Raw genomic sequence first — 14,301 nt, 5'->3', positions numbered from 1 at the left:
ACACATATGGAAATGCATCTGTAAGTCTTCCGTATCCGTTCCGTTTTTGCAGATGCATCTATTGAAAAAGTTATGCCAAGCCCAATTTTTTCTATGTAATTACTGTATACTGTATATGCCATACGGAAAAACAGAACGGAAAAACAGAATGGAAACGGAAACAAAAAACGGAACAACGGATCATTGAAAATAGGACCGCAAAACACTGAAATAGCCATACGGTAGTGTGAAAGAGGCCTTATTCTGTGGACAGGGGATAACTCCCAAACTTGGCGCAACCACTTTAAAGGGAATCTGTCACCAGTTTTATGGTGTCCTAATTAAGGTCTCCTTAGCAAAATGCGGGGTCGCTTTCTTTAACTGACAAAATCTTGTATTGAACAGCTCCAGTGCATGCTGAATGAGTCCTGATATTCATGAGCTCCTGGCTCTCCCCGCCCACCTGCTGCTGATTCATATAGATAAACCTGTCAATCAGAGGCAGGTGGGTGGGGAGAGCGGTGAGCTCATGAATATTAGGACTCATTGGCATGTGATGGAGCGGTTAGATCCTAGCAGCAGAAAACTGCTGACAGATTCCCTTTATGGATGCTGTTCCCAGGAACAGTCCAATCAGGGCTCGCGGTGTAAAGACACATCAGGAGGAATGATCATGCCCAGCTTTCGGTTTATTCATGCATTTCTATAAAGAATGAGAGGAACAGCACAGGGTGTAGCTCTATGAACAGAAGATACAGGCATAGGGATGAGATACTCTGAAGACAATGCCAGTGTATGCCAATGGCAATCAAGGCTAATTCATCACCTATCAAGGCTTACAGGGCTCAGCGATTACAAAAAAAAATAATAAAAAAGAAGAAGAATATTCAATAAATAAGCGTTGCCAGTACCGGCGAGCTCTCACTAGAAGTCTTGAAGCCTTTCCTAGAAGTTCCACTGCTTGACGTAAACGTTCTTCATTCTGTGGAGGAAGATGAGATATTTAAAAATTTACCAGCAAAAGATTTACTGTCATTTCTGATCAAAATGTGTCACTGCAGTAGTGTCATTTCACCTGCCATGAACAGTAAACAAAGAATAGTCGTCCCATGGCTAAATGTTACATTAGGCTACTTTCACACTAGCGCTTTTAATTCCGCTATTGAGATCAGTCACAGGAGCTCAATAGCGGGTGAAAACGCTTCAGTTTTGTCCCCATTTATTGTTAATGGGGACAAAACTGAACTGAACGAAACAGAATGCACCAAAATGCATACCGTTCCGCTCCCATCGCGCACAGAATAACGCTACAAGCAGTGTTTTTCTGTCTGCAATGTGGTGCGGAGCAAGATGGATCCGTCATGACTCACAATGTAAGTCAATAGGGACGGATCCGTTTTTTCTGACACTAGAAAACAGATCCGTCCCCTATTGACTTTCAATGGTGTTCATGACGGATCAGTCATGGCTATATAAGACATAATACAACCGGATCTGTTCATGACGGATGCATGCGGTTGTATTATTGTAACGGAAGCGTTTTTTGCAGATCCATGACGGATCCGCAAAAAAACGCTAGTGTGAAAGTAGCCTTACTCTGCTAGATTTCACAAAAAACTATTTTTCAATCTGAATACACGTAATGGTGCCCCCGGCGCGCTTTTGATTCCCTCTCTGAACATTTCAGCCTCATTTTTTTTTTTTTATCAAAGAAAAGTAATCCAGCAGGTCTCCGGTAAAAACTCGAAGTTTATTTATTTGCAGCCGCACGCTGATATGTCCTGCTCGTCTCTGTATGCACCGCATGTGTTATAACAAAAAAAAAGTCAAAGTTTTTACCGGACAGTGCCTCTGGATTCCTTCCGATTCCTTCTTTTCATTGATCAACTTTGGAGGTGGAAACCAGGATAACCGCTGCCCGCAGTGCCGGGCTCTTAGCCACGAGTCGGAAATGTCACCAAATAAGTAGAAGACCTCAGCACACTTCCAGGGTATACAGAATTGGTGATTCTTTATTGCAGCCTTGCATAGGTTTTTGTGAGCAGTCTTCTCAGTGAGTAAGGCTCCATGCACATGTCCGTATTTTTCTGTCTGCATCGATTCACATTTATTGCGGACCCATTCATTTCTACAGGACCACAAAAGATGCGGAGAGTGCACAGTGTACTGTCTGCAACCATATGTCTGTTCTGTGTCTCCGCAAAAAAAGATGTCTTATTCTTGTCCATATTGCAAAGTATTGTAAATATTTCTACAATGGCGTGGGCTGTGCGTGACAGAAAAGGGAGCGGCTCACATGGCCGGTATCTGTGATTTGCGGACCGCAAAACCGATACGGTCATGTGCATGAAGCCTAACAGTCTTCCCTGTATGAATGTGTATACATAGCTGTCAGTAGGGGTGCACCGAAATGAAAATTCTGGTCCGAAACCGAAAATTCAGGATGCCCTTGACCGAAACTGCCTTTTTACCCAAATACTTTTAAAATACTTTTTTTTTAATGATTTTATTAATAATTCTTTTTCATGAATGAAATTCATCTGTGGGTGGCGCTGTTATGGAGAGGGGGATCTGTGGGTGGCGCTGTTATGGAGAGGGGGATCTGTGGGTGGCGCTGTTATGGAGAGGGGGATCTGTGGGTGGCGCTGTTATGGAGAGGGGGATCTGTGGGTGGCGCTGTTATGGAGAGGGGGATCTGTGGGTGGCGCTGTTATGGAGAGGGGGATCTGTGGGTGGCGCTGTTATGGAGAGGGGGATCTGTGGGTGGCGCTGTTATGGAGAGGGGGATCTGTGGGTGGCGCTGTTATGGAGAGGGGGATCTGTGGGTGGCGCTGTTATGGAGAGGGGGATCTGTGGGTGGCGCTGTTATGGAGAGGGGGATCTGTGGGTGGCGCTGTTATGGAGAGGGGGATCTGTGGGTGGCGCTGTTATGGAGAGGGGGATCTGTGGGTGGCGCTGTTATGGAGAGGGGGATCTGTGGGTGGCGCTGTTATGGAGAGGGGGATCTGTGGGTGGCGCTGTTATGGAGAGGGGGATCTGTGGGTGGCGCTGTTATGGAGAGGGGGATCTGTGGGTGGCGCTGTTATGGAGAGGGGGATCTGTGGGTGGCGCTGTTATGGAGAGGGGGATCTGTGGGTGGCGCTGTTATGGAGAGGGGGATCTGTGGGTGGCGCTGTTATGGAGAGGGGGATCTGTGGGTGGCGCTGTTATGGAGAGGGGGATCTGTGGGTGGCGCTGTTATGGAGAGGGGGATCTGTGGGTGGCGCTGTTATGGAGAGGGGGATCTGTGGGTGGCGCTGTTATGGAGAGGGGGATCTGTGGGTGGCGCTGTTATGGAGAGGGGGATCTGTGGGTGGCGCTGTTATGGAGAGGGGGATCTGTGGGTGGCGCTGTTATGGAGAGGGGGATCTGTGGGTGGCGCTGTTATGGAGAGGGGGATCTGTGGGTGGCGCTGTTATGGAGAGGGGGATCTGTGGGTGGCGCTGTTATGGAGAGGGGGATCTGTGGGTGGCGCTGTTATGGAAAGGGGGATCTGTGGGTGGCGCTGTTATGGAGAGGGGGGATCTGTGGGTGGCGCTGTTATGGAGAGGGGGATCTGTGGGTGGCGCTGTTATGGAGAGGGGGATCTGTGGGTGGCGCTGTTATGGAGAGGGGGGGATCTGTGGGTGGCGCTGTTATGGAGAGGGGGGGATCTGTGGGTGGCACTGTTATGGAGAGGGGGGGATCTGTGGGTGGCGCTGTTATGGAGAGGGGGGGATCTGTGGGTGGCGCTGTTATGGAGAGGGGGATCTGTGGGTGGCGCTGTTATGGAGAGGGGGATCTGTGGGTGGCGCTGTTATGGAGAGGGGGATCTGTGGGTGGCGCTGTTATGGAGAGGGGATATGTGCACTGTTATGGGCATAACAGTGCACAGATCCCTTTCCCCATAACAGTGCACAGATCCCTTTCCCCATAACAGTGCACAGATCCCTTTCCCCATAACAGTGCACAGATCCCCCCTCCCCATTGCAGTGCCATAGACCGATCCCCCTACCCATAACAGCCCCGGCCCTGCTGCTCACAGCATCACTCACTGCATCTTTATTTTACCTTACAATCGTGAGGCTCCAGTAACTAACAACTCTGCAGGCAGAGCGGAGGGCGGCGTAACGTCACTTACTCACGTGACGCGCCTGCTCCGCCTCCTTCATTCATAAAGTGGGCGGAGCAGGTGCGTCACGTGAGTAAGTGACGTTACGCCGGCCTCCGCTCTGCCTGCAGAGTTGTTAGTTACTGGAGCCTCACGATTGTAAGGTAAAATAAAGATGCAGTGACAAAGTAAACCGCCCGCCCGGCGCCCGCAAATGGTGGGTGACAAATCCCACACCCCATATTTTCGGCCGATATGTAACAATATCGGCCGAAGTGGATTAGGTGCATTTTCAGCCGATATTTTCGGCTGCCGGAATTTCGGTGCACCCCTGGCTGTCAGTCACTGACATGACTGTCCACCAGGCTACGGAGCAGAAATAAAACTATATATCCTTCTGCTCTATAACATGCTGCCTGCGGATTACACTGCATTATCATTTTGACAAATAGAAGTCATGCAGGATGCTGTAAGTATAGCGAATAGTTAGTGAGACTCTTGGAAATGTCAAACTATGACAACTGTGTTACTTCGAACATGTCTGTATTTACAACCAAGAGTTAAAGTGGACCTCTACATCATCCCTTAAGAGATAAAGGGGTCACCTTACATTAAGCACCAAGATCTCACTGACCCTTCTGAGGGCGATTATGAATCTATAATGTCTTGATGTGTACATTCCCTTCATGACAGCCCCAGGCTGCCGCATCACTGAACACTGTGCACTATGGTGATCAGGCAGCACAAAGCAATTCATAAGCCTATACGTATTACTGGCTAGATCATGCATCTCAGTTTACGTAACACATGCCATCTGTACCCAGGGTTCAGTCTGGATCTGGTTTCAAATTATTAATACATACATAGGCAAACACAATAAGAATTCATATAAGTATATAAATATTTTCCACTACAGACATTTACGCCATGTCATTTAGATATACCATGAATGTCTGATAGTTGGGGGTCCGATGTCTGATACAGAAAAAGCCAAATGTGTTCACTCAGCCGTCATCAGATAAAGACCTACTGCTTAAAGTACTTTTTTTTATGTTTAACATATTTTTTAATCATTTTTGAGGACGTTATTTTTTAAACTTCCATGTCACTTTTTAGATTTAAACTAAAACCCCAAATCCTGCAGTTTTTTTGGTACTGGCCACTAGGTCTAATAATTTGTACAGATCACTTTACTGCAGTTAACTCATTCTAATCCTGTCTGTAATGATATCACCTCTGTGTACAGATAAGACAGGGTCCACCATTCACAATAGGCAATTGTCAAATCTTATCTATTCCTTCCTTGTACAATGACCTCTGCACAGGGCACAGAGCATGCCTGGAAAACTCTCCCATAAAAGTCAGTGAGGTTCTATCCTGACTATTGTGTCTCGCGTTTTGTGCGGATCCGTCATGGACGGATCCGTTCAGATAATACAACCGTCTGCATCCGTTCAGAACGGATCCGTTTGTATTATCTTTAACATAGCCAAGACAGATCCGTCATGAACACCATTGAAAGTCAATGGAAGACAGATCCATTTTCTATTGTGCCAGTGAAAACGGATCCGTCCCCATTGACTTACATTGTGTGCCAGGATGGATCCGTTTGGCTCAGTTTCATCAGACGGACACCAAAACGCTGCAAGCAGTCCACCTCCAAAGCGTAATGGAGACTGAACTGATGCATTCTGAACGGATCCTTATACATTCAGAATGCATTAGGGCAAAAACGGATCTGTTTTGGACCGCTTGTGAGAGCCCTGAACAGATCTCACAAACGGAAAGCCAAAACGAGAGTGTGAAAGTAGACTAAATGCTGTTAAGAACAGCTCAGGCAAGATGGCCGCCCCCATAAACATGTTCAGTAAATAGAAGGAAAAAAAAAAAAAATCTACAATCAGAAAATAAAAACGGATTAGAAAAAGGAGATGTGTTACTATCTGGTTTTAACTGTCAGATAACATTTTTGGTGACACATTTCCTTTAAAGGGCTTCTGTCACCCCACTAAACTGTTTATTTTTTTTTTGGTTACTTATAATCCCTATACTGCGATTTATGCATACATACTGTCATTAATCATTTTGGTTCAGCAGATTCTGTTAAAAACTTACTTTTAAAATATGCAAATTACCTTGCTACCAGCAAGTAGGGCGGCTACTTGCTGGTAGCAGCCGCATCCTCCTATCCTAAAGACGCCCCCTCCGCATGCTGATTGACAGGGCCAGCGGACGGGATCTTTCTCTGCTGGCCCTGTTTGCATTCAAAATCTGGCGCCTGCGCCGTACCTGTCTTCAGTCGGCGCATGCGCACTGAGAGGAGGACGCTCGCTCGGTCGCTCCTTCCTCAATGCGCCTGCGCCGGGTGTAGATGTGACATCATCGGCGCAGGCGCATTGAGGATGGAGCGACCGAGCAAGCGTCCGCCTCTCAGTGCGCATGCGCAGACTGAAGACATGTACGGCGCAGGCGCCAGATTTTGAATGCAAACAGGGCCAGCAGAGAAAGATCCCGTCCGCTGGCCCTGTCAATCAGCATGCGGAGGGGGCGTCTTTAGGCTAGGAGGATGCGGCTGCTACCAGCAAGTAGCCGCCCTACTTGCTGGTAGCAAGGTAATTTGCATATTTTAAAAGTACGTTTTTAACAGAATCTGCTGAACGAAAATGATTAATTACAGTATGTATGGATAAATCGCATTATAGGCATTATAAGTAACCAAAAAAAAAAAAAACTGTTTAGTGGGGTGACAGAAGCCCTTTAAGGGCACTCTTACTTGACGGCACTGCAGAATCACAAGCATACCTCAAAGACGGACGCAGACTGCTGATATAAGTAGACAGCTTTTTCCAAATTTACATGTTCTATAAGCCTGGAATCAGAGAAGGTGTACAGTCATTCTGTTGTCGGAGAGTTACGCGCCATACTGCAGATTATGGTTGTGGAACAGACATGCTCATGTCCTACTGACTCACTTCCCAGCCCGCTCCAGGGCCATAGCAGCAGTGTCAGGCGTTCCATTCTCCAGATACATCATGCTGGCTTTCTCTATCAACTGGACGGCTTCAGGGAGCTTCTGCATCTCCTTAATTATGAAGGAAAATGGAAATTAAATGTACTGCTTTGTAGTGCTCTAGGCCAGGGATCAACCACCTCCGGCAGGCCATCGTGGTGAGATTGCGACTCTCAGAATGCACATTTGCTTGACTTTTCTTGGAACACAGCATAAGTGAATAGAGCATGCTGGGAGTTGTAGTTTCACAAGAAGTAGAGCGCCAGAGGTTGCTGACCCCTGCTCTAGGCAGTAAAACACCACAGGATAAAGGACTAAAAAAGAAAATATAACAACATGTCAATCAGCAATCTACGCCATCTGGTTGATCAGATCTCACCTTCAGCATCATTCCTGCTTGTTCATAGGCTCTGATAAAATAAAATAAAATAAAATAAATAATGATTACAGTAGCATATTTATTCAATGCGCAAGCTGTGAAGAGTGGGGGGCATGCACTATAAGAATCGATAAGTTCTACCACCGCCCTCTAAACCTAGAGTCCTCTGTAACTACCGGAGTAACAAAACTGCTGCCTGTTCAGGTAGAACATTACTGATCTCTCAGACTCTCTTCTAGACTTTCTCATCTAGGGAGCTGGAAACATTACTGATCTCTCAGACTCTCTTCCCAGCTTTCTTATCTATGGAGCTGGAAACATCACTGATCTCTCAGATTCTCTTCCCAGCTTTCTTATCTACAGAGCCGGAAACATCACTGATCTCTCAGACTCTCCTCTAGACTTTCTCATCTATGGAGCTGGAAACATTACTGATCTCTCAGACTCTCTTCCCAGCTTTCTTATCTACGGAGCTGGAAACATTACTGATCTCTCAGACTCTCTTCCCAGCTTTCTCACTCCTGCACAGTCCATACTACACACTCAACTAAGCAGGAGCAATGAGCTCGTAAACAAGGGACAAGAATAGCTATTGTCTACTGACAACTTTATACTGTAATTATGTTTTACAAGGCAGGGCTGATGAGTAATCCCCCTGAGGAACCTGCTTACATGGCAGGGCTTTTATCCTTAGGTTGTATTCACACAGGCATTTTCTGTTGTGTTTTTTGTATGTGATGATTGCAAAAATCGTGTGCAAAAACTGACAATAAAAAACTTGTCTAAGTACTACCTTAAAGTGACCCCATCACGTTGACCATTTCGTCCTATATGCAGGCAGCAAGCTAGAACGCAGACATAACTTGTATTTTATTCTTTTAAATCTCTGCTCTTTCCATACTTCGAGGTCTAGTAGGTGGTGCTACTCAGTGACTGACAGCTAATCCTTTAAGCACAATACCTCCTCAAACAGCTGATCGGCAGGGTCCTAGGTGTCGGACCCCCGCCTATCTGATATTCATGATCTATCCTGAGGATAGGTCATGATTATCAGAATCTTGGAAAACCCCTTTAAATCCACCCTGCCATGAATGACATCCTAATGTAGTTCCCAGTAAAACGCCTTCATATCATGCAATGGAAAGGATGGTTTATTGAACGGTGCATTACATATAAGATTGTAAAGGACCCAGCAGAAGAATGTACAACATAAAACTTTGTTCCAAAATCCACAAACTGCACTCCATAGATTTCAGTGGGAAATCCTTGTGGATTGTTTCTGCCACAGATTGGAAGTCTACATCATAGAAGAAAAAAAGATCTGAAGAACTTTCTTGTTGTGGTCTTACAAAATTTAGCCATCTAATCTTTAAGGGATTAAATGTTTTTTTGGGGAGTGAAATATTGATGACCTATCCTCAGAAAAGGTCATCAATGGTAGGGGTCCAACCCACCGCATTCCTGCTGTTTAAAGGGGCTGCGGTGCTCAGACAAACAAGATGGTTCCTTCATAGCATACTAAGCCCAGGGCTGCACATTATCCAGCGGCTGTGCTTGGTATTGGAGACCAAACCCAATCACGTCGCCGACCTCTTCCAACAGCTGACTGTGAGGGTACCAGGAGTCAGACCCCACTGATCAAATATTGACGATTTATGGATAGGTTACTAATATTTAACTCCCGAAAAACCCTTTAAAGCCCTGAAAGGAATGAAAACAGTTTTTGCATTGTGATGTACATTAAACTCTTCTGCTAGGTCATTAATGCACAGCCAGCTGTATAGATAATACTTACTTAGCTGCATGGAAAAGACTAGGAGAAGAATTTGGCTAAGGCTTCAAAACATGAAATCAATTAAGTTGCAAAAACACTTACTACTTGAGAAGAACTAAAGCGCTACATAGTAAACATACATACATCGCTCTCTATATAGTCACTATATGGGACACCGACCATTCCCCTCTACTCACCGGTAAGCCCCTTACACATCACCCATGTTACTAGTTTTTCACTATTCAATATTTAATTTACACAGTCCCTAAAGTAGGATTAGGAGGAACACTGGATTGTTAATAATGAGACCTGTACGGCAGGTCAGGAGAAAAAGCATCTGCAAAGAGGGATCAGTCCAGTAGCTGCATTATGTGTCACTGTCGTGTTAAAGAGGTTCTCTGAGTAAAAAAAATAAAAAAAATCTACTCGGACGGTGTTCAACAAAATACAAAAATATAATTACCGTCCTGGACTCATTTTTTCATACCTTGATCCATACATTTCTTCTATTATCTCTATGTTTTTTTTAATGGAATTCTGGTTTTGGCTGTCATTACTGATCTCTCAGACTCTCCTCTAGACTTTCTTATCTATGGAGCTGGAAACATTACTGATCTCTCACTCTCCTCTACAGAGCTGGAAACATTACTGATCTCTCAGACTCTCCTCTACAGAGCTGGAAACATTACTGATCTCTCAGACTCTCCTCTACAGAGCTGGAAACATTACTGATCTCTCAGACTCTCCTCTACAGAGCTGGAAACATTACTGATCTCTCAGACTCTCCTCTACAGAGCTGGAAACATTACTGATCTCTCAGACTCTCCTCTACAGAGCTGGAAACATTACTGATCTCTCAGACTCTCCTCTACAGAGCTGGAAACATTACTGATCTCTCAGACTCTCCTCTAGACTTTCTCCTCTACAGAGCTGGAAACATTACTGATCTCTCAGACTCTCCTCTACAGAGCTGGAAACATTACTGATCTCTCAGACTCTCCTCTAGACTTTTTCTCATCTACAGAGCTGGAAACATTACTGATCTCTCAGACTCTCCTCTACAGAGCTGGAAACATTACTGATTTCTCAGACTCTCTTCCTGGCTGTCTCAACTATGGAGCTGGAAACATCACTGATGGCTATCACTACCATTCAACTTTTTGGGACTGCCAGAGACAGTCAAGCGCTCCCAGCAATCCCTAAGGCCTCTTTCACACGGGCGTTGTGGGAAAATGTGCGGGTGCGTTACGGGAACACCCACGATTTTTCCGCGCAAGTGCAAAACATTGTAATGCGTTTTGCACTCGCGTGAGAAAAATCGCGCATGTTTGGTACCCAAACCCGAACTTCTTCACAGAAGTTCGGGCTTGGGATCGGTGTTCTGTAGATTGAATTATTTTCCCTTATAACATGGTTATAATGGAAAATAATAGCATTCTGAATACAGAATGCATAGTAAAATAGCGCTGGAGGGGTTAAAAAAATAAATAATTTAACTCACCTTAATCCACTTGCTGGCGCTGCCGGCATCTCGTCTGTCTCCTTCTGTGCTGAACAGGACCTGTGGTGAGTATTCATTCCAGGACCTTTGATGACGTCACTCCGGTCATCACATGATCCATCACCATGGTAAAAAATCATGTGACGTACCATGTGATGACCGGAGTGACGTCATCAAAGGTCCTGTAACGGTACTTAATGCTCACCACAGGTCCTATTTAACAAAGGAGATGCCGTCTACGCGATCAAGTGGACTAAGGTGAGTTAAATTATTATTATTATTTTTTTTTAACCCCTCCAGCGCTATTTTACTTTGCTCACCATAGGTCCTTCAACAAAGGAGACACAAGGAGATGCCGGGCTACGCGAGCAAGTGGATTAAGGTGAGTTAAATTATTATTTATTTATTTTTTAACCCCTCCAGCGCTATTTTACTTTGCATTCTGTATTCAGAATGCTATTATTTTCCCTTATAACCATGTTATAAGGGAAAATAATAATGATCGGGTCTCCATCCCGATCGTCTCCTAGCAACCGTGCGTGAAAATCGCACCGCATCCGCACTTGCTTGTGGATGCTTGCAATTTTCACGCAACCCCATTCACTTCTATGGGGCCTGCGTTGCGTGAAAAAGGCAGAATATAGAGCATGCTGCGATTTTCACGCAACGCATAAGTGATGCGTGAAAATCACCGCTCATCTGAACAGCCCCATATAAATTAATGGGTCGGTATTCAGTGCGGGTGCAATGCGTTCAACTCACGCATCGCATCCGCGCGGAATACTCGCCTGTGTGAAAGGGGCCTAAGAGTTGAAAAGAGCGGTAGAGAGAATGCATGACCACTGCTCCATTTGAACACGGAACATAGGGCCCTCGTTTTGATGATCGACAGAGACCCTAGCGGTCGGCCCTCTGTTGATCAGACACTTATCCCCTTTTCTGTGGATAGTAGATAAGTATTTGTAATGGGACAAACCCATTTAAGGAGGGTTTGCCTCGAGAAAAAGCACCACTCTTGTCCATTGGCTGCGTCTGGTATTGCAGCTTAGATACATTTAAGTGAATACTTACGCTAAATTCAACTTGCACGTGCATGGGATGTAAAAAGGATTAAAGCACAAAACCAAGCTAATATTTTAACAAAGGATACGCTTTGTTGTTCTCAAAAGATTCAGCCTCCTTTAAAAAGGCATCTTTAGCCTGGTCATACTGCTTCGCATTCTTAAAGGCAACAGCTGGAAAAAAAAACATAAAAAAGGAAACATATGATTACTTGTATATACGACAACACAAACCATAACAGGCACATTTACACTGTAGGATTATTGGGAATAAAGATTCATACGAATGCTTGTTCCCAATAATCGGCCAGTGTAAAGATGCTACCGATCCCCCGATGAATGAGCCAACAGCCTGATGTAGGACTCTGCAACTGTCTGTTATACTTTGCATTTATTGGTGCCCAAGGGGTTTTACGTTAACCCAGGGTGCCCGCCCGAACCCCTCGCCGTCTGGTGCCCAGCGCCGCCATCCTCACCTCAGCCCCGCAATCCTCCTGTCTCTCTGCTAGATCCGGCGCCTGCGCACTAGGCTCAGCCTGATGCGCATGCGCACTTCGCTCAACGAAGCCGCTGCCAGGAGTCCGCGGCGCATCAGGCTGAGCCTAGTGCGCAGGCGCCGGATCTAGCAGAGGGACAGGAGGATTGCGGAGGCGGGGCTGGGCATCAGACGGCGAGGGGTGCGGGCGGGCACCCTGGGTTAACGTAAAACCCCTTGGGCACCTTAGGTAGGTGAGTGACAGCTTATAAAAACCAGTTTTTTGGGCTAATAGAGCCACAAGCAGGTTTAATAAGTGCAGTTTAGGATTTATGTTATTAGTACGGACCTGGCCATATGTTTAGCTTATAGGGCTCAAATCTCATGACAGGTTCCCTTTAAGGGGTTGATACTTTGCAGATTTTATTTTCAGATTTGCAAGTGGAAAATCAAGAGCGGAATACAGTAACAGCAAAGAGGATGAGATTTTAACAGGTCTGGTGCAGGTCTAGACAGCCTGCCTAAGTTTACACCGTCTACATCAGGGATCAGCAAGCTCCGGTACTCAGCTATGGTAAAACTACAACTCCCAGCATACACACTTGCTTGGCTGTTCTTGGAACTCCCAAAGAAGTGAATGGAGCATGTTGGGAGTTGTAATTTCACAAGGCAGGAGTGCAGGAAGGTGCTAACTCCAGTTTACATTTTACACAGGATTAGGGCTCGTGCACACGATCGTTGCCTGTTTCGTGGTCGGCAAAACACGGATACCGGCCGTTTGCATTCTGCATTTTGTGGAACGGATTGTCTGGGCCATAACAAAGCAGTCCTATCCGTGTCCGTAATGCGGACAAAAATAGGACATGTTCTAAATTTTTGCGGATGCCGCGGAACGGACATACGGATGCGCACAGCACACATCCGCATGCTGTGAGGCCCTGCTGAAGTGAATGGGTCCGCCTCCGATCCACAAAAATGCAGATCGGGTGTGGACAAAAAATGTTTGTGTGCAAGAGCCCTTAGTATAATTTCCCAGCTGTTTTGTGGCTTTTTTCACTTGTAAAAAAAACACCATGAATTTCATGACATTTTTTAAGTAGATGACTTTTAACATGCATTTTTCCAGTGCTACAAAGAAGCCTAAGGGAGATCTGCCACTGACCTAAAAACACACAAAGTGAAGAAAAATACCTTAAAAAAAAAAACAACACTTTATAGGTTGTTTCATTTTAAAAACAGCGATTTATGCAGAATCACATAAAAAAAGCCACAAGTGCCATATATGTCCGATAGGCGTGGGTTCCAGAGATGGGACCTGCTCCTGTCTCACGCCACTGGGAATAGAAAGTAGGCCGTGACGTTCACTTCTCAGGGACTTCTGTAAATAGCCCAGTGAGAGATCGTCTATGTCTGCAAGAAGCAAATGATAAGAGACACACAACTCTCCATTACCAGTGGCGTGAGATGGGGACCCATTCTCAAGAGAAGAGCAGTTCCCAAAGGTGGGACCTGCGCCTTTTAGACATTTATGAACTATATTGTGGATCTGCCATAAATGTCCTGATGACGACCCCTTTAATAGGCCTAACTGCAATGATACTTTGGAGCACACTTTCAGAGCAGGAGGTATGTGATACTGATGAAGTGTAAGGCCCCTTTCACACAAGCGAGTTTTCCGCGTGGGTGCAATGCGTGACGTGAACGCATTCATTTCATTGGGTCTGTGTACATGAGCGTTGTTTTTCACCCATCAATTCTGCGTTGCGTAAAAATCGCAGCATGTTCTATATTCTGCGTTTTTCACGCAGCCCTGGCCCCATAGAAGTGAATGGGGCTGCGTTAAAAACGCATTGCATCCGCAAGCAAGTGCGGGTGCGATGCGTTTTTCACTGAATGGTTGCTAAGAGATGTTGTTTGTAAACCTTCTGTTTTTTATCACGCGCGTGAAAAACGCATCAAAATGCATTGCACCCGCGCGGAAAAAACTGAACAA

The 14,301-nt window shown here is 45.5% G+C and overlaps 1 protein-coding gene across 1 annotated transcript in view; it reads right to left on the bottom strand.

Moving 5' to 3' along the window:
- The window catches only part of NAPG (NSF attachment protein gamma), a 47,881-nt gene that overhangs the window by 28,881 nt on the left and 4,699 nt on the right, over positions 1–14,301 (bottom strand). The window contains exons 3-8 of the mRNA XM_040432208.1: positions 11,923–12,007; positions 9,293–9,310; positions 7,498–7,528; positions 7,081–7,190; positions 6,911–6,977; positions 891–961 (exon numbers count right to left, since the gene is read on the bottom strand). Of these exons, the coding sequence (XP_040288142.1) occupies positions 891–961; positions 6,911–6,977; positions 7,081–7,190; positions 7,498–7,528; positions 9,293–9,310; positions 11,923–12,007 (382 nt within the window). The remainder of the gene's footprint in view (positions 1–890; positions 962–6,910; positions 6,978–7,080; positions 7,191–7,497; positions 7,529–9,292; positions 9,311–11,922; positions 12,008–14,301) is intronic.

The sequence above is a fragment of the Bufo bufo genome, chromosome 5, assembly GCF_905171765.1.
Source record: "Bufo bufo chromosome 5, aBufBuf1.1, whole genome shotgun sequence".
NCBI lineage: Eukaryota > Metazoa > Chordata > Amphibia > Anura > Bufonidae > Bufo > Bufo bufo.
This window is presented reverse-complemented; position numbering and strand designations above follow the sequence as displayed.